Raw genomic sequence first — 22,908 nt, forward strand, 5'->3', positions numbered from 1 at the left:
AGGAAAGGACGTTTTGTTCTTGGCCTTAATTCTAGACACTTGTCAGCATCGCTGGAACTAATGAACCAGCAAGTCGCGTTTGCCTCCTGAAAGCTTTAGGTTGGAGGGAAGAAAGCTGACGACCCGATTGTGTTCTTCTGCAGCTAAATGACCACAAGGAGCACGTTAAAGGATAAAATAGTTTATTTTATAGTCTCATAGTAAAGGTAGGCCTTAACTTGCAAGACAATTGATGGCAGTATGTACAACATACTTGTAATCTCCATGGAATGGAACGAACAAATAACTATCACTAATTATATCCTCAAATGGAAACAATATAAATACACATGTTTCCTAGAGACGCAAAATGCTTCCTTTTTTTCCTTGGGGGCGGGGTGGGGATTCAGCAACATTGACTTTTACTGTGTAAAGCACGACACATCGACAGGAAATTATTTTGCCTCCTCGTACTGCAAACCACGGGAGCTACTGTTGGACATTCAATACCTATTTCAAGGAAAACTACATGTGTTAAATTGGCCTTTTCCATGACTCGTGAGATTACTAAAAAATGCATAACATACTTTAGAACTTAAACATCCAATCAATGCATTTGAATAATATATAGAACGAGATGCCTAACGTATTCAGCCACCTAAAGTCATCACTACTTCAAGCTAAAGGACAAAATACGATACAAGTTTAGGAATATTCTGCTTCAAAACATCAATTTCAACAAAAGGAGTCATGTTTTCTTTTTTTTAATTTTAATCCTGTGATCACGTGTCAGGCAGAATTCGTCTGCAATCCAGGGGGCCTGAGGTGGGTTTCACTAACATTTGCTTCAAAGCGTCTTCACATTCTTTAGTGGAAAAAGCTACAAATTCATTTCTCGTTTTTAAAAAGGTAAACTTCTCTTGGACAATTTATCTACGTATGTGTGTAAATTCTGAACTGATTTTTTTATTTCATCAAGAATAACAAAAAAGAAGCAATATAGCAGTGCTTTGAGTACGTAGGAGCACCGCCCCCCCTTAAAAAACCTGGGGAGGAGGAGGAGCTTTTTTGAGGGTACAAAGAAAAGCACCAAGTCCTTAAATAGCCGAGCTGCCTCTTTCTGGGCTTTAGATTGTAGATGTTGGGGGGGGGGTAGCAATGAAGGAGAACCAAATTAAAAGAGGGGAGGCGAGCGAGGGGAGGGGGAGACGACAACCTGAAGCTCTCTAAATTGGTTGAAGCGGTCATCCGCCACCCTGCTGTTCTGGGGCGAGAAACAATGGTTTGGTGTGAGGATGTTAGCGGGGAGTCTCCAGTGTCAGCCAAGCCACGTACGGCGGGGGGGGGGGGCGCTGGAGGTGGTTGCTGATGGCACGCGGGAGGGAGGGAACCGCCTCAATCCGGCGCCGTCTAGCTGGCCTCCACGCGCAGCTTCTTCCTGTTGGGCGGCTCCTCGGCCTCCGACTCGGAGCTGGAGTCGGAGCCCCCGTCGAACGCCGACACGGCGCTGCCCTTGGGGTTGGTGTACAGGCTGCTGTCAGACGAGGAGTAGCTGGCCTGGAGCTGGGCGGAGCCCTTCACCTTCTCCAGAGCGCGGACTGCGCGGCGACACCACGGGAACCAACGGGGGGGAGACGAGGTCGGTGAGCAAAAGGAAGGGTTTCAAAACGATGGTGGGGGAAGAAATATTCTGGCCGGAGGTCACATTTGCTTTTTCCCTATCAATCAATTAGTGGCATAAACAGTTTAAGCGTAACAATTTAAATAACAGTGTGTGGCATATGTTCCAAAGAGGACATTGGCGACTATCAGCAGGCTACAAATATGGAATTTGCCCCAAACCTCGGAGTACTGCTCGGTTAACAGAAGGCGGAAGGTGTTATTGGTGTGAACCCGTCGAGCTTTGTTACCTTGCTGCTCCAGCAGCGCGTTCTGCCTCTTCAGGTCGTCGATGTCCTGCTGGTGCGTGTGATTTTTTCGCCTCATGTATTGGATGTACTCTGTGGCTTTGTCTAGGATCTGAGCTCTCGACGCCTGTTTGGTAGACGCTTGTTAGTGACACGTGCAGAAGTGAAGCAGTGACGACATTTTGCGGAGTCTCACGTCACACCTTCACGCGCAGACATTCGCTCTCTTTTCGTTGTACTGCAGACCGAATCAACCCGGAGAGAAAAGGCACCTGGAGGCTGGACGGCGACATTTTTATGAGGAAACGAGGCGCCTCGCTCCGGCTCTTATTGATTAAGTAAGAAGGGCCTCCCTCATGGACTAAAGTGAGGTTTGTACTTTGGCCCCTGAATCCGTTCAGCTCAAACTCCGCCTCCGGCCATGTGAGGAAACTATTGAGGAAAAGAGCACAGACGTTCCCCTCACGTCATCCCATGAGTCCCGCCGTGGGAGCCATGAAGCGGTGTCAAGGGGAGGACTGGTGTGTTCCCGCGTTACTGAGCCAGCTCTCCAAATGTCCTCATAACTTGTTGACGCCGGTCCAAGTATTTAGACCGCGTCGCCGTCTCGCTGCTGCCAATCTGCACTCGCCCGCCATCTTCCCTCCTCCCAGTGCCATTTCTCTCCACTGACACACACGCATGCACAAACACACACAAACACTATAAAGACAAAGAAATCACAACACAAAACGCACTCGTCCCCCACGCAGCCTCTGCAGTACAACAACACATAATACTTCACCTTTCAGAACACACATGGTCAAAAGTTCAAAATTTCCTTACATGGGAGCCTGAACATCGTGTGCCTGGAGGACTTGCAGGCTGAGCTTTACCAACCTTTTCTCCCTGCAGGGCGGGGACAGAGTCCCGAAGGCTGTGAAAGCTGTCTTTGATGTGGTCCCTACGTTTGCGCTCCAGGGCATTGTGGTGTGCCCGTTTGTCTGCCTGCAATGACAAGAGCCACACAGCCTTTAGCCCGCGCAGCAGAGCAGTGTGGGTGGAGGACGGCGAGGGGGGGCGAGGCCCCCCCCCGGTCCGCCTGCACAAACGGCTCTGCTGCCGTCATGGCGACGAAAACGCCGCTGCAGTTGTGTCAAAGGGGGTCATTTTCATTATTGATTCTCTGCAGATTATTTTTAATTGCTAAATTGCTTAAACAAATAATACTGAAGAATGGTCAAACAGAAATGGTGTAAACACGACAGGAAAACAAAGATCTAACCCTAATTTCTGCCAGATTAACTTTAACAAAACATTTGTACGGTCATTATTCTTGGTTGGGTTATATTTGATTTAAACGAACAACTTGAACATTAAAGAACGCTCTGAGGACAGATTTTATTTACATGAAGCCTTCACATACGTGAGAACTCCAGCTCTTGTGTCAGTAGTGATGGTTGCGGTTAGACCTTGCAAACCACTTCACAAAGGACAGAAAATAACCATCTTGTATATAGTCCGTAAATAGATTAGAAAGTGTCTAATATATAAACTACATTTTTACAGCAGCAGAACCGTCTAAAGACAATACAGGCTGTTGAAACCTGCCGGATATTTTATGTTCTCAGTCATCTTGAGATTGAAAACAAGAAAATATTGAAAACTGAATCCGGTTAAACAAAAAGTTTCAGAAACCATAAAAAAAATTCTGTATTCCAACTAAAGAACACAACCCAATTATAATAATGAGGATACACCGGGAATTGGCCGAAATATGTGTAATGAAAGAGTTGTGTAATTAATGTGACACCGTGGTGTTATTCAAACTAATCACATGCTGCTTGGCCGGACTGCGTGGGCTCCAAGTAGCGCTTCGCTTTGGGTTCATCCCAACAAACAAACCGCCAGGGAGAAGGACGATTGACAGCAGTCGACCACCGAGGTAAAACCAAAACAATCAATTCAAATTGAGAGTTACATGGGCCTCTATCCTGTGGCCTTTTTGTCTTACGGCCCCCTAGTGAGAACTACCCTCCCCCACCCCCACCATTACATTTGAGCTCCTCCTTCACTGCAGGAGCGGCCTCAGATGGGGAGAGACCAGGACATCCAGAGTGAATCAAAGAGCAGAACTTGTGCCGTTTAGTTGAAGGCTGCTGAGAAGTGCAGCGCCGCCTTATTCATATTACAACAGCCACACTGTCCAATGGGATTTCAGCCAGCGGTTTGCAACCAAACCCTTATTGTATACGTCCCCAATTAAAATGCCACGGCTCATCTAACGGCGCCTGACGGGCTACAAAATTCAGCCACACACATTTGAATTGTAATTAGACTGTAAATGCACAAGATGGCTGCCGTGATCACATGACCTGAGGCAGCCGGGAGATCAGTTTGCTGCCCGTCGTCCGACCTGTTTTTAGGCCAAGCCGCCCCGGCCTCCAATCACATGTGATTCCGGGCTTAATCCAGGCTGTCACCAGGCCCAAGAGACATTAAGTCCAACGGCCAATCAAAGCCTGCGCAAGCTCGACCCATCATCACGCTTCACGCGCCTCCGACAAAGCGAAGCCCTGACTTTGAGATCAGCAGTCGAAGGGAGACAAAGCAGAAGTCACGTCGGTGTCACGTGACTCATTTAGAGAAAGAAGAAGCCACAAGCGAGACAACACGCAGGTCAAGACAAGCCCGCCGCGTGCTGCGCGCTTGGTGGGAAGGGCGGCGCGTTGCGCGTGACCAAACGCAAGTTCTCACTGAGCAACGTGGCGCTCGATAACAACTGATCCCACCAGATGCCTCGCAAGGGAAACCGAAACCATGATAAAAATCACGTTATCAAAACATGACGTAGTCCGACTGCCATGGTTTCATACACAAAGCCACAGAGGGGACGAGGCTCCACTCCCTCCGTGCACGCACACAAACACATGACGGGCATGATTGGCATGTGCCAGTAGACGATACGGTGATACGGATGGTTTCGGTTTACAGGGAAGACGAGGCTGATTCCTGCAACTGAAGTTTAAATACCAATCATAATATATATATTTTTTAAATTAGGGTAAGGGTTTTTTGTAAATATGTGAAGTTAGATGTACACACATACATATATATATATTTTTGTATCTATAGTTTGTTTGCATTTCCGACCCCAGGTTTGAGGGAACTTTTCATCAATCACATCTTCCGGTTAGATTTCATGTTGCTGACAACCTGTAACACTAAAGACTGTAATTTGTATCATTAATATTTGTAATTAAGATCCTGGGATGTATTTAAACACTACTCTCTGGAGCTGCTCTGTGTATAATTATTTTGCAATTATGGACATTAAAGTGCCGTGGGGGACTCCATGTGAACACGTAATATGCTTCTTCCAGATATCAATTCTTTGAACCTTTCAACGTTGTGGTTGAATCCCACAATAATCTCGTTTAAAACTATTCTACAAGGAAAGCCACGTGCCATTTTACTCCCCCCCCCCTACAGATGTCGAAAGTGTGTTTAGAGAAGGTCTGCCACCTCTATATGCTCCTGTGATGTAAATGATACTCTTAAATGGAAGAGGACAGAACAGTAGATTCTGTATGACTGCAGGGATCAGAAGACTAGACGCATCCGGATCGCAGCGGTTTAACCATATGGATAAAATATGTAATCGTTATACATTCAATAATATCAATACAGGCTACATTTTCTGATGGACAAATATACTAACCAGACAGAAATGTGAGTTAAATTGATGGAGCAACGGCCAACAAAGGTTGACTAATTTAGATACTATTTCATTCCAGCTCACTTGATGACAAACAAACCGGTTCATTAAAACCAAGTTGTGCTACGTGGTTCAAGCCTGCGCAAAAAACAGGTGTCCAGTTACCTGAGAACCACCATTATCAGTTCATCGTAAAAACGGTAGCTTTAGCCACCCGCCGGACAGGACACGGCAGCAGGGCCGCCCCCTCCGCTCCATTCATACCCGACCACGACGTCTTACATAACGGGTGCCGGGTGGAGGAGCTGGTAGCTGCCTGCTTCTTTGGTGCTGATGACCAACTCGCCGGCTTTCTGCGTGGAAGCAAGCAGACGTTTTGGGGCGGGTGGCTTGCATGGAAAAACAACAATCGTCCTCTGCCGATAACCGCAGACACACCAATAAACCAGAAACTGCAGCGGGCGAATGCCGCCCCTGTTGCAAAAATAAAAAGACTGCGGCATGAAATCAAAAGCCCCTGTTCTTCGCCCGTGAAGATTGATTCCACATTGAGCTGCAACGACGAGCGGTTTGCTTTTACTTCAATTTAGCTCAGAGTGTAAACGGTCTATCACACGTTCTGAGAATCCACGGTGACGCGTTTCAGTCTTGGTTGGTTCAAGTGATTTAGAATGTGCAACAATATTAAAAAACAATCCTCAAATTTGAAAATCAATCCCGGGAATTGCAGATTTTTTTTCTTAACAATTTAATCAACTACGTAAACTGTTGCCTGTTCATTTTGTGTCCATCACCTCCAAACTTTAGCATTACGTGTCATAAGGCTGGCCCTCGGTATATTATCTCACAAACAAAGACCCACCATATAGAAAACAATATCTGCCACACCCTCAGGGATTCACATCCTTTCTTCAACGCTCAGCTGAATGACGCCTCGTTTTTAAATCAAAAGTGTAATTTAACAGGCAGCAGTCAAAGCTATTAATCATTTCCCAAATTCAGCTGTATTTGTATACTGGCAGGTATTAGAACTCTTTACACAACCATTTAGGACAAGATGGAAGCAACTGACTCAAATGATGAACTAAAATCAGGTTGGAGTTTCTCACATGGCTCTGCGAGGAAGCAAAGGGGAATGGCCTGAGCCAAATATACCACTAATGTATTTTCTCAAAATGGAATCGATCTCCGATTGTCTTTCTGTTCTCCCCTTCTGGTAATCTGGGTGGGGGGGGGGGGGGTGTGCAGCCTGTGCATTGTTATGTTCTCTCTCTCTGTGATGCGGCTGTACGTCATTCATTGAGGCTGCCAACCCTTTGGTGGCCTGTAGGGAGAAGATGGCTCTAATCACTGGCTGTGCAACACAGGAAAACATCCCCCCCACTAACACCACCCAACCCCCCCTACCACTCGTCCGAGATGCAGGAGCGGCTGCGCTCCACCCCCCCCCCCCTACACCTTCACCACTGTATCATCATCATCATCATCATCGTGGTGTTGAATGCAGCACAGATGCAAACGGATCTCTCTGTATGGAGATGACCTAGATGTGTAATTTGCAAAGAGGGGAAAAAAAACCCCCCAAAAGGCACACTGATCACGAGCGGACCCCCGTGGTGAACCGCTGGGGGGGCTTGGGAAGGGAGACTCGGACTGACTATCGGACTAACACCGATCACGGAAAGCTATGTATTAAAGGGGGGGGGGGGGGGGTATAAAACACGCAACAATTTGTAGCGGGATAAAGCTTTGGTCTAAATATAGACGTCGTGCCATCGTCTCTCTACGGCCGCGGACAGACGGGATGGGGGAAACCCTGCAGTGCAGAACGCCGATGCAGAGGAATAATCGCAACGTCAAAATGTACGATTGCACCATAGTTCAAAGCCCCAGAAAATGACGTGCACACACACACACACACACACACGGGTTAGAATAAATGTAGGTCCGCCACGAGGCAGAAATAAGTACACCAACCTCCACGATGTAGGCCTAGCAGTCGATTAAATACCAATAAAATAAGCAGAATGTGATGGATGAATAAACTTTACAACAGTGAAACATTTTTCGACATTGGAAAAAAAAATCCCCCAGCATTACGCACCACACAGTGATATCTCGGTGAGTCTTCCTGCAAAGAAACAGAACAAAAAGTACAATTGTAGCCATAATTGTTCAGCAAATCGTACTGCCACGCTGACGTCACTATAAGGTCAAACTTGGTAGGTTTATAATGCTACAAGGCAAGAAAGGATAGTGCGGAGTAGGATCCCGACAAAAAACACTTAAAACAGAGAGGCTAGCAGGCGTATGGGTAGCTAACGTTAGCTGAGCCGCTAGGTCGGCTAACGTTAAATCGTAAGCTAGCAAAATAACATCGGTAAAAAGACAAGCGTGGTCATACTCACGTCACTATCGACTTCGATATCGTCGTTATCACTCATTCTTCGATACAATAGTCTACTTTAAAAGGGACAAGTGGCTAAAAAAACAACATGAATCGGTTTAGCACCGACCGGCGCTCTAGCAGGCAGACTGGTTAACGCTCACGTTCTGTTTGGACAGGACTGAGGAGGATTGCACGTGACTGCCCTCACCGCACGCAGAGGCCACTGCGCAGCGCGGGTGCGCAGCCTCCCCGGGGGGTGGGAAATGTAGTTTCTCAAGCTATTTCTTCCGTCGATTCTTTCAGAAATTGTACGTTTCTGAAGGATATTTGAAGTCAAATAACTTCGCAAAGAGAGATATTCATCAAGCCACGAGCGGTTCAAATATTAGAACGTTCTTTGATACTATCAAAATAGAAGGCCATTCTTATTTATACTCTACACTATCCAGAAGGCATTAATCCCGAACATGACGTCACAGCGTCTCTCCCTAGAGGAGCATTATGGGAATTGCTGTAAGAGTATATATTTGTATATATATATCACACACACACACACACACACACACACACACCGGCATACACGTATAAATATATATATATTTTACACAACACATTTTTTTTTATTTTAGATTATTTTATTTCCATGTCCTGGTGGAGAAAAACATGTCAGAACACATTGCAAATAATCTGCTGTGGTGCTTATTTTTTTCACTAAATTGTGCTGTAAGGAGCTTACACTGTGGATTATTGTGCGCTGCAACAGTGGATCAGCAAATGTATTGAAAAAATTGGAAGCCCCCCCCCAGCAGGTCAAGAGGCCACAGCAGCTGCGGGCGACACCCTGGCCTCCGTGTCCAATATGGGGCTTTAGACCTGCCTTCGTCCTACCTTCTCTTTTTCCAACTTCTAGGACCACTTATGCCCCCCCCCCCCCATCAGTTTGACCTCTGAATCTAGCCCCCTGCCAATTTTTCACCCCATGTACCATTTTATAAACTTGTCCTGCAAACAGGGTCACCCAGAAACATGGTCTGGAGCAGTAAAGTCTATGTAAAGGATGAATAAGGCCAGGCTTTTAATAATGCATCCGCTGAGTGACGTCCCTCTGCCTCCATGAATACCATCAAGAAAGCATCTATATGCATTTGTGCGCTACGATTGCATTTGCAATTACCTCTAGGGATGGGTAATGTCACAAAAAATATATGCCAATGAGAAAAACAAGAACCAAGATTTTTTATATTGGCCGTCTCGCCTCAACCTCAATGTTATCCCCCCCCCCTCTCGGCCTGAGTTTCAGCCAATATTATTCAAGCTGCAGGGAGCTCAGGCAGTGATTAGTTGCGGCCGGGGCAGGGAAGGTAGTAACGGGATTGTGAAACATATTTGTTCTGTATTTCTGTATTTGCCTCTTTCGACCCCGGCTCCCAGGTACGTCACTAATGTTACCAGCACACATATCTTATGCAGGTTGATGGGAAATGTTCAGGCTTGGGCCTTTTTGCAGCTGATTGGTTGACGTGACAGTGGATACACACTGAAGATCTGCCTCGCACCAATTTAAAACTTTATTTTACTGTTAATGGTTCTTCTTGAATGATCTGCTCTATAAATCCACATGTGGTGGAATGTTACCAAGTCAATTTCCTCAAGTACTGCATTTGGGTACAAATTATACTTTCAATTATACTCTGAAAACAGAGAGGCCTTTCAGTGCTCATGGGAAGTTCACTTTTCACACTTTTCTCAACTCCGCAGAGAGGTTTTGCAGCCTGCTTAGCGACGGCAGGACTACGCAGCAAAGGGAAAGCTATCAGAAACTATGGCGTTAGCTTTAAAGAAATAATCTGTGTACTGCCCATTGTTCGGCATCGTGTGCAGAGTTGGTACTGTGGCGAAAGCAAAGCCTCTAGTGTTTCTGTTGCTCTGGGGACATTTCTGGCCTCCTCTTTCACTGCATCATTTATTAACCAAGAGCAGAGGATATTTCTATAACTAGTTACCCCCAAAACTGTCGTTTACACCTCTCAATCTGCTGTTACGTGCCACTTTCTATTGTGGCGTGCGATGATATTTGCAGCCTCTTGAGGCTGCTAGAAGGTCTTGTAGACGTTTGTCTGTGAGGTGAACAGATCAAACAGAGAGGACTCAAAGGGGTTTTTGATGAGACGCTCACGGGCTCTCCACTGATCATTTGCAAAATGCACAAAGCTTCACAAGAGATAATCATATAAAGTCTGCATTCTCTTTTTTTAATATCACAGATCTATGTAAATTCTCTGAAAGGCTTCTGACAGGCTAAACAATATATTTAAAGTATATTTTAAAATGAATATGTTATTTCATTGGTCCGGCTGTGGGGAGTCACGGCATGACCGATCTCAGAGCGCTTCTCACAGTAAGTCTGTGGCATGCGCTCACTCATGCAGACCCCCAGTCTGCTGATTAGGAATAGCAGCTACTTTTATAGAAATGCAATTTGTGTCTTTCTGTAATTCTCACGCAAGCAAACTCATCCAGCGGGCTGAGCTGGACCAACTAGCGGCCCGTTGACACCTCTGATGTAGACCATCATTTAAGGCACCACGAGATTCTGAAAAATGACTGATAAACATTTGCATTTATCAGATGATGCGGATGATCTGCCTCTGTGTGCGAGAGAGACTTTCTACCATCTAACTGATATTGAATAAGGTGAAACATTACTGCAGTTTTTCTCATTTAGTGCTCACGGTGCACAAGTCAACAGTTGCACTAGATGGCACATCTGGGTGACTTGTAGCCTCCACGTGTCATTTATGATTGATAGAAAAGAGCCCGCAAACACAGACTGAGTAGATTTGGCGCAGCAGTGAAGAGCACAGGAACCTCTGTCCCCAAAGGTAAAGACACTATTTATGAAACAATGGCTGTAAACAAATCTGTCGGTTTCACACTTTAAACAGAGGTAAGTGTTTTGCTTCTGGTGAATCCTCTCGGGCTTCTTCTTTTTTATTCAAGCTGATCTCCAAGAATAGGTGTGCAATTCTCACCTTCACCCCGGCGATCGAGAAGTCAATACGCAGTTGAATGACACATTTATGAAGCCGTGGGCTCTTGTTTTCTGATTAAGATTTTATGGGTGCAAAATTAACGTGAGAGGCAATTTGTCTGCACACAGCATGCGAGCATGCCAGTCGGGAGGATGTGGTGGTTTTAATCTAAGCACAAAGAACAGGAAGGTTTGGAGCGAGCAAACAATGTGTGTGTGTCATTTAAGTGACTTGCTGCGGAAATATATGTTTTAGGTTGGAAAATATAAATATGAAACAAGAGTAAAGTCATAACTCTATGGGGGGAAATACAGTTGCAATGAAACATAATGTGTCTTTGTAGGAAAAGTCACAATGGCTGATAAGTACTGGCCTCAACTAACACATATATTTGTTGGAAGCTACTATACTATAAAATGCTCAGATGTTTGTATTCAGCTTATGAAGGATAAAGTGAAGTGCTGCCATTTCTTTGCATGTAGGGAAGCTGGTCTATCAGTATGTGCTGAACAAACATACATATATTTATAATTGGAATATCACATGTTTCTATGAAGTTTTTTCTTTAGTACTTTTAGGTTATTGCATTTGTCCTTTTCTTGACATTTAATCATATTTTGAAAATACCGGTTGTTAGCTGTTAGCTGTCAGTGTTTCAGGCTGTAACGCTAAATTACCATTATGTAAAAGGTTGCTGGGCTCATATTGTGTGTACTATGACCTGACAGATAACGCGGCTTATCAACAGAACAGTGACCTGTTCACAGGAGTACGCAGTCATTTATTGAATCAAAGTATCTGACCTTGGGATCTCAATAATTCTGTCGGGGACTGGTGCCCGTTGCTTTCTTATTTGAATGACCTCATAATGGTTGGAATTTCAAGAAGAATAGTTTAATATATTTTTCAGCACTTTCTGTGACGTACATAACTGTAATGCACAGTAATTGCATGATTTGCAATCTCCCTCGTAATTTTTAAAGTGTGGTTGTAAAGTATTATAGACACAGCCATCACCGAAAGTGCAACTGAAAATGGACTTTGTATCAAAAAGAATACGGACAGCACTATCTTTACAGGCAGTTCATCACGCCTATAGGGCGTCCTTAGTAACTTGAGTAAGCTGATGGAGCGTAGGATGAAACGTCTGTTTGAGCCTGCTCAGCCTCTCTGCAGGACCTTTCCTCCTCCTGTCTGCTTAAATCTCAGCTCTGTTTATGGGGCAATGCAGGTAATGGACAATCTAAGTGTGCCTGGGCCTTTTTCTTCCCCCGAGAGAGCAGCTAAGACCAGCCTCTGTTTGGTGACTGATTTGGAAGGCTTCTTTTTGTATAAATACATTTTAAAAGCACAATTTTGTTTCTTTATTTAATTATACATAAATAGGTGGAGGCAGTTAGCACTGTCGCCTCACAGCAGGAAGGTCCTGGGTTCGACTCCCCAAGTGACCTTTCTGTGTGGAGTCTGCATGTTCTCCCCGTGTCTGCGTGGGTTCTCTCCGGGTTCTCCGGCTTCCTCCCACAGTCCAAAGACATGCTCTGGGGATCAGGTTAATTGGGAACTTTAAATTGCCCGTAGATGTGTGAATGTGAGTGTGAATGGTTGTATGTCACTGTGTAGCCCTGTGATTGGCTGGCGACCAGTCCAGGATGTACCCTGTCTATCGCCCGAAGTTGGCTGGGATGGACTCTAGCCCCCCCCCGCGACCCTGTGTGCAGGATAAGCGGTTTGACGATGGATGGATGGAAGGATGGATGGATAAATAGGTGGAAACTATGAAAACATTTTAAATCCCCGTTGTAGGGGCCGGGCCTTTTCTGTCTTTTGGTCCAACACATTGTGTTTCCACATCACCCCTCCCAAGCTGCTGCGACATGGCGGACTCCTCGGACTTCACAGGTTCTCCATGGGGAAACCACAGCGTCTCCTTAAACGCGACGGCTGCCACCAACGGCTCCGCTTTCCATGACCCAATGTCGCCGGAGATGAATAAAGTCATCAACGTACTCCTGCTAGTCGTCGTTTTCATTACCATGGTTTCCCTGGGATGCACCATGGAGGTGTCTAGGATCAAGGTGACGCATTTACATCTCTACGGCATTTATGAATAGGCTTCACCATCATGCTGACAGTTCTGTACTAAAGCCTCGTTTTCCTTCTTTCCAGCGCCACATACTGAGACCTAAAGGGCTCATCATAGCAGTGGTGTCCCAGTATGTTGTCATGCCACTAGTAGCATTTTGTCTAGTTCAGGTTGGTATTCCTTTACAATACTGGGGGCAAAGGCTGCAGTCCACCTGCAGTCTCAATGTCTGCAACTTATCCTACTGATTTATACATTATTAATGCCGTTAAATATATTTGTTTTCATCTATTTTCTCACATTTAATGGCATTTGGTTATGCATGTATCCTCCTAATCTAGTTCTGTTTTTTGATTGTTTAATACATTTTGATATATTGTTTATTCAGCCTCTCAATGAAGATTTGCCCCTTGTGTTTGATTTCTTATATTATCGTTTGCTGGTTAAACTGCACTGGATTATGAGACTGGATTATGACATTATTAATGCCGTTAAATATATTTGTTTTCATCTATTTTCTCACATTTAATGGCATTTGGTTATGCATGTATCCTCCTAATCTAGTTCTGTTTTTTGATTGTTTAATACATTTTGATATATTGTTTATTCAGCCTCTCAATGAAGATTTGCCCCTTGTGTTTGATTTCTTATATTATCGTTTGCTGGTTAAACTGCACTGGATTATGAGATGCTACTTATCTGAGTATTTCTAGGATGAACAATTAGTTTTAAGGGATACAATTAAGTTGAGTCTGTAATGTTTAGGACATATTCCCTCAGACAGTAAAAACCTCCAGATTTCTTACAGCCACAAAGTGAGAAAAGGGACAATAACAACAATTATGATCATTGTGACAAAATTCAAGATTCATGCACAAGATTCAAAGTTCCAAAGGATGAAATAATAAGCAACGCTCACTTGCATTGGTGTTTCCTACTTTTCCACATTTTACTCACTTACTGGGCATCACCACCACCAGTAATCAGTAATGGGCGACACACTCCGGCATACGAGCCGTGTATTATTGACATTGTTTCACTCCGTAGGCGTTCCAGCTAACTGAAATCAGGGCGGTGGTGGTTCTGATCTGCGGCTGCTGTCCTGGAGGGAACCTCTCCAACATCCTGGCCCTGGCTCTGCAGGGAGACATGAACCTCAGGTACACGCCAGCTCAACAATCCTCCCCCAACTGCCAGCCACCCGTTTGGTGCTAATTACGTAAAAGTAGAAACAGCACAGTGTGAAAAATACCAACTAATAACAAAAGTACTGGTACCCTCACAACTAATCACTCACAACCACGGCGCACAAAACAATCAGAGTATTTCTCAACTGGCTTTTTTGACATCCCATGAATTCAGTTTGAAGGATAAATGGTGGCCCGGTAGCGGTTGTTTAGCTGCCCCCCCCATCACCAGGCTGGGATTAAGTGAGTTACCCCCCCGCTGTGTGTTTCCCCCCAGCATTTTGATGACAACCTGCTCCACGTTGTTGGCATTCGGCACGATGCCGCTGCTGCTCTCCATCTACTGTCGAGGCTTCGACCTGCACGCCGCCATCCCCTACGGCGAGATCAGCATATCGCTGGTCATGACCCTCATACCCTGCGGCATCGGCGTCCTCGTCAACTACTACAGGCCAAAGTATGCTAAGATCATCACAAAGGTCCGTGCACCCACGAGAGGGTTGTGACAGAAATCTTTTCTTTATTTATTTATCCTTTGATTGTCAATAAAGGCTCATTCATTTCTTTAAACAGCTGTGGCATTAAGCCAATTTGGGGAGTATTTAACGGAGGCGAATTGATTGGCATTTGGAGCTTTTGGAGGGTAAACAACAGTGTTTTCAGTATCAAGGAGCCAAATCAAAGGCCAATGAGTCTAATTTGTCTCCTGTGTGGCTGTTCTCAGGTGGGCCTCTCTTTCACAATGATAGCTGTGGTGAGCATCATCATCATGACCTCCTACACCAACGGGGGCTCAATCCTGACGGTGCTCTCCGGTCCCCTCATGGCCATCAGCGCTCTCATGCCCTTCATCGGCTACGCCTTTGGATACTTCATCTCCTGGCCTTTCAAACTAAACCAATCGTGAGTTATTCGGCGTAAAACACAACGCGCCGCGGTGACCACGTGGGAGAATAAATAGCCTTTCCTTTCTATGCATCCTCGGCTCATGAATCAGGGAGATGAGGACAGTTTCCATGGAAACAGGCTGCCAGAACACCCAGCTGTGCACCACCATCCTGAAGCTGGCCTTTCCCCGGGAGCTGGTTGGCACCCTGTTCCTGTTCCCCATGGTCTACGGGTTTTTCCAGGGGATGGAGGCGGCGCTGCTCATCTTGGTGTTCAGGTGTCACCAAGGATTCACACTCAAAAAGAAAGGTGAGACTGACCCGGCGGTGTTGAAGGGTCAGTAGAAAAAGAAAGCGATGCGAGGACCACACAAACCGTAACTATGTAAATACAATACTTGTGTATGTTTTAAACCGTTCGTCTGATTTAGGTTTATAATCTGTGTGACCTACAGAGAAATACCAGACTGCCAACACTGAAGACCGGCTGAAGGACGCCTCTGAGGGGGACAGCATGACAGAAGCACCTAAACTCACCAACGCCGCCACTTCCTGAACAGAAAGACTCTAGAAACAGACAGCCGGGGACCTTTCAGGCCAAGTCCTTTTTTATATTGAGATGTTTTGTGAAACCCAATTTGAACTTTATATTGTTTGCAATAAAAAGCCTGTATGAACTAGATGTAGACGTAAAAGGTCAACATAAGAATCAGTGGCTTGCTTTGCCCGGAGGGTTGAGAGGAGATGAAGAAGGAGAAGCAGTCGTCACGAGTCCCCGTCCAGCTGCATAGGCAGGGATTGAAGCTCCAGTCAGACCTCATTCATGCAAACAGCAGGATTCCGGATATGGGCTCATTTTTTCTTCAGCTCTAGGAGGAGCTGGACCAAATCTGGAAACCTAAGAAAATATCTCCACAGGCAAGTCTTTTTAGGATAAATAAAAATGAGTACCTATTAAAGAAATAAGGTACGAGGGCCGCGAGATCCAAAAGAGTTTAAGGACGAAAGGGATTAAACACCTCGGAGACATCAATCAATTATCTTTACTTGGGATTCCCCCCGTGACTTTCAATTATCCTTTTATTCAGGCTTTGGGATTGAATTGAGTACAGATGGAGTTGACCTGCGGAAAGGTGTCTAAGGTCGAGTATGTCAGGTGTCAAGTTGGGAGAATTGATTTAAGTATTGAATGTGTTTCTGATGCATCGGTTCTTTTTTGTCCTCTTCTGGAGTCACTTTCACCACAATCCACCAACACAGAGGGAAAACTATTGGTTATTTTTCATAAATTAATCCTTTGCAGTTGGTAAATACAAGGTTTTTCAAGATCAGAACAGTTTCAAAAATTAATTTAAAACTTTTAACTGAGACTGTGGCGGCTGATTTTGTCGGTATGGCTATCCAATTAATTCAGAAAACATTGTAGAATGATTCAATCCAAAACCATAGAGGCATCAAACACGCAATACTAATTCGAAGTTTGATATTCAAAATGTATTGCAACACAGACGAATATCAACATGCAATGTGTCAGCGTCCAGCCCCATTCAGACCCAATAAAGTGAAAACTAAAGTATTTAATGCGACAAAAAAAGGTCGGAAAACAAGGTCTGGGACGTCACCAAGCCAGGGACATAAAAAAAAAAAACCTAACCTAGAAATAGCCAGAAAAAGTGCACCGTGACTGAAACCGCTAGTCGAGGTTCAGATGCATAACTCGAGTAGTTCTATGAGGCAGTAGCCCCTGCATCGTAAATCCCCCTGTCTTCATTGGCTGGTAGGTCGATGTGTTGGCTGGCTGCTGGTAGGCGGGCGGAGGTGCAGGCGAAGCACATGTTGAATGGAAATAGGGAGTCCCAGATCCCTGCGTACTTACGGTACTGTAATCTGGTTGACGTTGTTCACGCATTGATTCCATTCGTGAACACGTGACCTTTGAGAAATAACAGAACAATCTATTGGCTCGTATTTCCCTTCAACAACACAAAAAACAAACAGTTAACAGGTGATTACGCACAATGCCATCGACACACTTTCAGGGCTCTTACGTGTCGCGCATCGATAATGAAATTCGTTGCCAATGCTTTGAATAATCGAATTTGATCGATTCGTTGTTGCAGCCTAAGTAATGATGTAGTTAAAATTGTTTATTGTTTCAATACACCGTATTCCTTACACCATAAGAAACGTCCATATTTTTCACTGAAAATAAAATCCATACATACAAAAAGGTTGCATTTATTTCCTTACCTCTTGTCTACATGTTCATTTAAACCACAGTAACAGACACCATACCTACATGCATTCTTGGAATTACATTATACACTTATGTAGAAACAAAAGTCAGCAATGCTGTACACAAATCTAAACAAAAAAAATACAAATTGTAATTACAATGCTAGAATAAACTGCATTTTTTAAATAATTTGTATGCGTTGACCTCATATTCAAGATTTTACAACAAAATAAAAGTTAAACAGTCAAAGACAAAAAAATGTCAAATCAATAAGATTAACAGTGATTTACTGTACAGCTGTTTAACTGTGCTGTCTGTGCACATCTGTACAGTGTTCTTGATACTGCCAATAGTACAACTCGAAAGTTTGATCAAACGAAAACCACGTGCAGGCATCCTCAGGTACACACACACACACACACACACACACACGCACACACGCGCTGTTGAGACTACAAAAAAAAGACATAACTTGGAAATTGATAAAAAGATCGCAAACGAAGCACAAAGCAAAAAACAAAACAGATTGCGATAAAAAGAAAGTGGTCACACAACGTATCAAAAGCATTGTAGTTCTGCCCAACAAAAAAAAATACAGATTCCCTCTTTACGGAGCCAATAACGGGGAAACTTGGCGCTGGTTCACTTGAGCTTTTGTGAGACGATGGATGAACTGGGAGTAAACACACACACAGGGCAAATGACCGTGGAACAAATATCTTCCGTTCATGGTATTTAACTTTAACGCCCTATAATAGCAAATATATGAATGAATATAATAGTTCCTGTCTGACAATGTGTGTGTGTTTTAAAACGTGAAAAGCTTCAGGATCATTATGAGAATCCACACAGAAACAAAAAGCTTGTGTCTGCGTGGTCACGGAAGTTCCAGATCCGGCTTAAATCAAGTTGATTCTGCTGCTGATTTCCATTTAACGGCAGCGCAGCGCTTAGCGCTGGCTGTCGGTAGAAGGGGAGCGAGAACGGGAGCGGGAGCGGGAGGCTCTCTGGGCGGGCGGAGGGGACGGCGGGGTGGCGGATTTGCTCGTCTTGGACAACCGTTTGGCGGCCTCCTTGGACTTGGAGCCCGGAGACAACGAGCCGCCGACCGGGGACCTGCTGGGGGAGTGGGACCGGGACCGGGAGTGGGAGCGGGAGCGGGACCGGGAACGGGAGTGGGAGCGAGAATGGGAGCGGTTGTGGGGCTTGTGGGGGGGGCTCCGGGAACGCCTTGGGGAGCGAGACGCCGAGCGACCACGAGAGCGGGACCGGGAGCGAGAGGAGCTGTCAGAACGGGAACGACTTCTCGACCTAACAATAAAAGAGAAGGTTAATATTAGGAATCACATACGCGCGTGTGTGTGTGTGTGTGTGTGTGTGTGCATGAGATAGAAAGCAGCTCACCTCTTCCTGGTTGCCTCAATGAGCTTGATTTTCCTGCCATTGATTTCTTTTCCAGACAATTTGTCCATGGCATTTTTCAGATCGCTGCCAGAAGCAAACTCAACGACCCTTTGAAAACACCACGAGGGGACCTCGATTACAACGTGCATGTGCTTATTTGTAATGAATTGAATAGTCTACTTCTTCAAATGACAAGACATAAGCCTGATGTGCCACCCAGGACAGCCACCAGGGAGCGAATGGTCTCACCCTTCGTTGAGCTTGGGCCGATGTGCGTCTGCAAATGTCACCTCTCCAGCTTGTCTCATGAAATCTTTCAGGTCCTACACATGTAAACATCAGTCAACGTAGGGGAGAGGCTCAGGACACAAGCACAGGCAGAGACACATTACAGGACTAATTTACCCAAAAAGAGAGATGGTTAGATTTTCTGAGAGAACTACACAGGGTACTGCAGATAAGGAGGAGGAGTCCAAAAACCTGGTTGGCTGTTTAGTTATTAAACAGTGTGTGTGTGGGTTGCAGAAAGTAAACAGAGAAATACAACAGCTTACTAAATATACAATGTTTGCCAATTTGGATATGAGCCAATTCATTTTAGCATTAGCATTTGTTTACAGGTACAACAAAAGAAGTATTTGTGAAAAGCTTTGAGATTCTTGGACTCGTCACAACTACAGAGACATGAACACCATCTGCATGAAGTGAACTGCAGTGGTGCCACTTGGGCAGCCTTTGGCACTGAGAGCCCCATTGTCCCTGGCAAGGAGGGCACAGGGCTCCATGCCGGGGACCACCCGGTCTCGGCACCCTGCCTCGGTAAAGAGAGTGAACAGGGTGGAAGAGAGGAAACTACTACCTGAGAGCGAAACCCCTCGGGGTGGGCCGCAGGCTCTCCGAGCCCACCATAACCTCGGGATAACAGCAGATTTTATCCATGGGCACCTGGGAGGAACTCGCACTCTCTCTCTCGCGATGTGCGGGGGAAGGGAGGGGGGTAATCGATCGACCCGAAGCCCCTCAAATTAACGAACCATCGATCAATACGGCACCACCATCGACTCTCGCTCTTTCCTCTCCTTTCCTTCTCTGCCAACTCTCTGTTTCCTCTCTCTCGCTCTCAGCCACACACCGGTCATCCCCCTGCATTCGACGGGGGGCGTTGCGGGCGAGTGAAGGGGGGGCCGGCAGCACCTCTAGTGTGGAGCGATCGCTCACATGACCAGCAGGCGTCAACTAGGAGTAGGACAGACTGACGCCAGAGGCTCAACCCAGACAGAAGGACCCAGAAGGGGTAAATTCCACCATAAGCGAGCTCCATATGACACAACAGTCAGGCTGGCAAATAAAGGGGTGAAGAATTGGTTAAAATTTTGAAAAAAAGGAACAAATTCAGTGTTTGCTTGTTGTTATAGTCAATTGAGTCATTACATAGCTGCATGAGATTTAATATGAGCACATTCTTAAAAAAAACAATTCAGGCCTCGTCACAATAAAATAGCTGTTTTTTTAATACACATTAACAAGTTATCATTTAGTTATTTAGCAGCATGACAATCTACAATTGTACGTGTGTATTGTTGGAGGCCATAACATGTGTGGTGTAGCAGATTGTAGAGACTCGCTAATTATGAATATGTTGCAATACTAACCTGCCAGCTGACTCGAGAGGACAAATTCTCTACGATCAGGCGGTTCTCAGTGCGCATCGGAGGAGGATTTCGGCTGCAAGCGGGAAAATCAAGCTTTCAATGGCTGCTCATCAATAGCAAAACTTCACTTAAAACAAAAGATGCAAGACAGTTTCAGCGTGTAGTTAATTCATGGAATCCTAAATGAAACTGCTTCACCGAACCCAAAAAGTGAAGCGTGGACAAGAGCACTTCTAAACATCTGCTGCAAAAATCAAAACAAATTAAAAAACTTTAAAATGAAAATAGATATGGAAAATAAAAACACGTTCGTTAACATTTTCCCACACACGGTGCATCCTAGAATGACGTCATGAAAACATGCGAAAACACGGGTGGCCTAAGAACTTTACCTCCGACTGTTCTGGGAGCCGCGGCCAAAGCGATCAGGGAAACGTCCTCCTGCACCTCCGCCTCCGCCTCCACCCCCGACTCCAGCGCCTCTGCCACGGCCGCCGCGCAGACGGACGCGGGCGTGCTCAATAGTGACCCTGAAATAACAGGAAATGCTTTTTCCCCCCGTTTGGGTTCCTTTTTTAGAGGTAAACCTGATTTCCGTGGAAACCGTTAAAACAGTCCTACCTTTCACTGCACAGCTCTTTGCCATCGAGCTCATAAACAGCATCTTCAGCGTCTCTGGGGTCCTCAAACTCCTACAACACAACAGCACGTCTTGACCCTTCTGCTCCGCAAACGGTCACGCGTCACCTTTAGGGCGTCTTATTGTGGCACAACAGCATCCGTCTCACCGAGAAGACCAGAGATATTGCAAGTAAATGGAACAGGACCCATTTGGACCCCCCCACTCACCCCCCCACCGAGGACTCACCACAAAGCCGAAGCCTCTCTTGAGGTCGATGTCTCGGATGCGGCCGTATCCTTTGAAGAATCTCTCCACGTCCTTCTCTCTGGCAGAGGGACTCAGCCGGCCGATGAAAATACGACATCCGCTCATTGTTGATGTCGTCTTGGGGGAGCAGCAGCAGCAGCAGCAGCAGCAGGAGGAGGAGGAGGAGGAGCAGGAGGAGGAGGAGGAGGCGGCGCTACCTGCGAACAAGACGCAACGGCACCCTCGATGAATAGCTCTGACGGGCGTGACGTCAGCCGGCACGGAGATGAGAGACACACGGCAGAGACACGCGTTGGGGACATTCAGTAGTTTTTCGGGGGACGTGACACCCGTGTCATTGTTGTGTCGCTGTTGTGTCAAATTGTGTCTTGCTGGCCTCAACAACCTGCGGGGCCTCGAGACCCAAGACGCTGCACGGCTCGCTGCTTTGAACTAACGGCTCGCTCACGCGGCGGATAATGTTCATGTTTAACAGAAACGACATTGGGTTTTTTTAGAATGGGAAACACGTACGTTTGAGGTGGTGCTGGTGGTGATGTTTTCCTTGCAGGATGTAGAGAGTGACCCGCAAAAATAATCAAACAAAATGGATCCTCTGCTGTTCACGGAGGGGGGCGTAAACGTAGGATGGTCCTCCTCGTTCTTCTTCTCCTTCTACGTATTTTTCTTCTTCATTTGCGTCTTCTTCTGCTCGGGAGAGATTACCGCCACCATGTGGTTGTTAGCGAACTCTACGCTGATTTTTTTATCTTCATATCTTTAGGTGAAATGGATGATTCTGAACGATTCATAACAAAAATGACCTTGAACGGCATATATTTATTATGTCTTCCGATAACAAACGTGTTCTCATCCAGAGAAATGTCAGGGAGAGAGTTAGTGTCCAGCATTAAAATGAGGCATGAAGAAAATAATAAAAAAGCAGTTGAAATATTAAGGTTAAGTGCAAAATAAATTTGTCACTCACCACATCGATCACAGGGCTCCATGTTTACCGTTGTAGAACGTAGTAGAGTAAGTCATCGTTTACAACGAGTTTTGGACAATTATTGAATTTAATATCTTCCTTGGGTGGATGCTGTCTATTAGACTTTGGGTTAAATGTTAAGGAATATATATTCCCAGACATGTTGTTGGTCTCTCACCTTTTCACAGTTCCAAACCCAATGAAAACGTATTCATCCGTCCAGGACTAAAACACGTCCTGGATGGCGCAGTGGATCGAAACGGTTGGATTTTCATTTATCGTAAAAAATATGATTGTATCCATTATATCATTTACATTTTACCCGAATACAAGTACACGTATAGTACACTTTTGCTAAAAAGGGAGATAACATTTCGTGTTACGCTGCAGAACAAGAACATGACGTTACCAATGGTGTAGTTTCAAAATCTGAACCCTAACCCTCATACACCGTAATGTTATATAGGGAGGGAGAATGGATCACAGAACAGTAGGACAAATAAAAAAGAAACTAGAAGTTCTGCCAGTAAAACATTTCCATCATACATAATTGTTTAGAGGAAGTCATTTCAAATGTGCTGTGGCTTTAAAGCTTCACA

General features: G+C 45.3%; 3 protein-coding genes across 6 annotated transcripts; 1 reads left to right on the top strand and 2 right to left on the bottom strand.

Moving 5' to 3' along the window:
- Positions 1-165: 165 nt before the first annotated feature.
- Positions 166-8,213, bottom strand: max (myc associated factor X). 4 transcript variants are annotated; one of them, XM_040160025.2, is made up of 5 exons: positions 7,992-8,206; positions 7,688-7,714; positions 2,712-2,873; positions 1,890-2,013; positions 166-1,577 (listed from the first exon to the last, which is right to left on the bottom strand). In XM_040160025.2, the coding sequence occupies exons 1-5, from the start codon at positions 8,025-8,027 to the stop codon at positions 1,390-1,392; spliced, it is 537 nt and encodes a 178-aa protein (XP_040015959.2). In that variant the 5' UTR covers positions 8,028-8,206; the 3' UTR covers positions 166-1,389. The 4 variants fall into 4 exon arrangements, with proteins under 4 accessions (XP_040015959.2, XP_077949186.1, XP_077949185.1 ...); XM_078093060.1 differs by having other exon boundaries at positions 2,766-2,873; positions 7,992-8,195; XM_078093059.1 differs by lacking the exon at positions 7,688-7,714 and having other exon boundaries at positions 7,992-8,213.
- Positions 8,214-10,749: 2,536 nt separating this feature from the next.
- Positions 10,750-17,391, top strand: slc10a1 (solute carrier family 10 member 1). Its single transcript, XM_040160031.2, has 8 exons — positions 10,750-10,854; positions 12,869-13,079; positions 13,171-13,257; positions 14,135-14,247; positions 14,552-14,753; positions 14,999-15,177; positions 15,272-15,471; positions 15,617-17,391. Exons 2-8 carry the CDS (start codon positions 12,879-12,881, stop codon positions 15,715-15,717), a joined length of 1,083 nt encoding a protein of 360 aa, XP_040015965.1. The 5' UTR covers positions 10,750-10,854; positions 12,869-12,878; the 3' UTR covers positions 15,718-17,391.
- srsf5b (serine and arginine rich splicing factor 5b) lies at positions 17,288-22,500 on the bottom strand. The gene is made up of 9 exons (XM_040160034.2): positions 22,310-22,500; positions 21,856-22,029; positions 21,322-21,539; positions 21,075-21,145; positions 20,846-20,983; positions 20,454-20,526; positions 19,051-19,124; positions 18,802-18,909; positions 17,288-18,708 (listed from the first exon to the last, which is right to left on the bottom strand). The coding sequence occupies exons 3-9, from the start codon at positions 21,445-21,447 to the stop codon at positions 18,348-18,350; spliced, it is 951 nt and encodes a 316-aa protein (XP_040015968.1). The 5' UTR covers positions 21,448-21,539; positions 21,856-22,029; positions 22,310-22,500; the 3' UTR covers positions 17,288-18,347.
- Between the last annotated feature and the right edge of the window lie 408 nt (positions 22,501-22,908).

Source organism: Gasterosteus aculeatus, chromosome 18 (genome assembly GCF_964276395.1).
Source record: "Gasterosteus aculeatus chromosome 18, fGasAcu3.hap1.1, whole genome shotgun sequence".
Lineage (NCBI taxonomy): Eukaryota > Metazoa > Chordata > Actinopteri > Perciformes > Gasterosteidae > Gasterosteus > Gasterosteus aculeatus.

Coding starts and splice junctions, on each gene's coding strand:
- max (XM_040160025.2), bottom strand. CDS start 8,027: ATGAGTGATAACGACGATATCGAAGTCGATAGTGAC. Junction 2,014..2,711: donor CACGATGTTCAGGCTCCCAT/GTAAGGAAATTT, acceptor TCTACCAAACAG/GCGTCGAGAGCTCAGATCCT. Junction 1,578..1,889: donor CGCGCTGCTGGAGCAGCAAG/GTAACAAAGCTC, acceptor GTCGCCGCGCAG/TCCGCGCTCTGGAGAAGGTG.
- slc10a1 (XM_040160031.2), top strand. CDS start 12,879: ATGGCGGACTCCTCGGACTTCACAGGTTCTCCATGGGGAAACCACAGC. Junction 14,754..14,998: donor ATGCTAAGATCATCACAAAG/GTCCGTGCACCC, acceptor GGCTGTTCTCAG/GTGGGCCTCTCTTTCACAAT. Junction 15,472..15,616: donor ATTCACACTCAAAAAGAAAG/GTGAGACTGACC, acceptor TGTGACCTACAG/AGAAATACCAGACTGCCAAC.
- srsf5b (XM_040160034.2), bottom strand. CDS start 21,447: ATGAGCGGATGTCGTATTTTCATCGGCCGGCTGAGTCCCTCTGCCAGA. Junction 21,146..21,321: donor AGAGAGGCTTCGGCTTTGTG/GTGAGTCCTCGG, acceptor GTTGTGTTGTAG/GAGTTTGAGGACCCCAGAGA. Junction 18,709..18,801: donor ATTGAGGCAACCAGGAAGAG/GTGAGCTGCTTT, acceptor TTTTATTGTTAG/GTCGAGAAGTCGTTCCCGTT.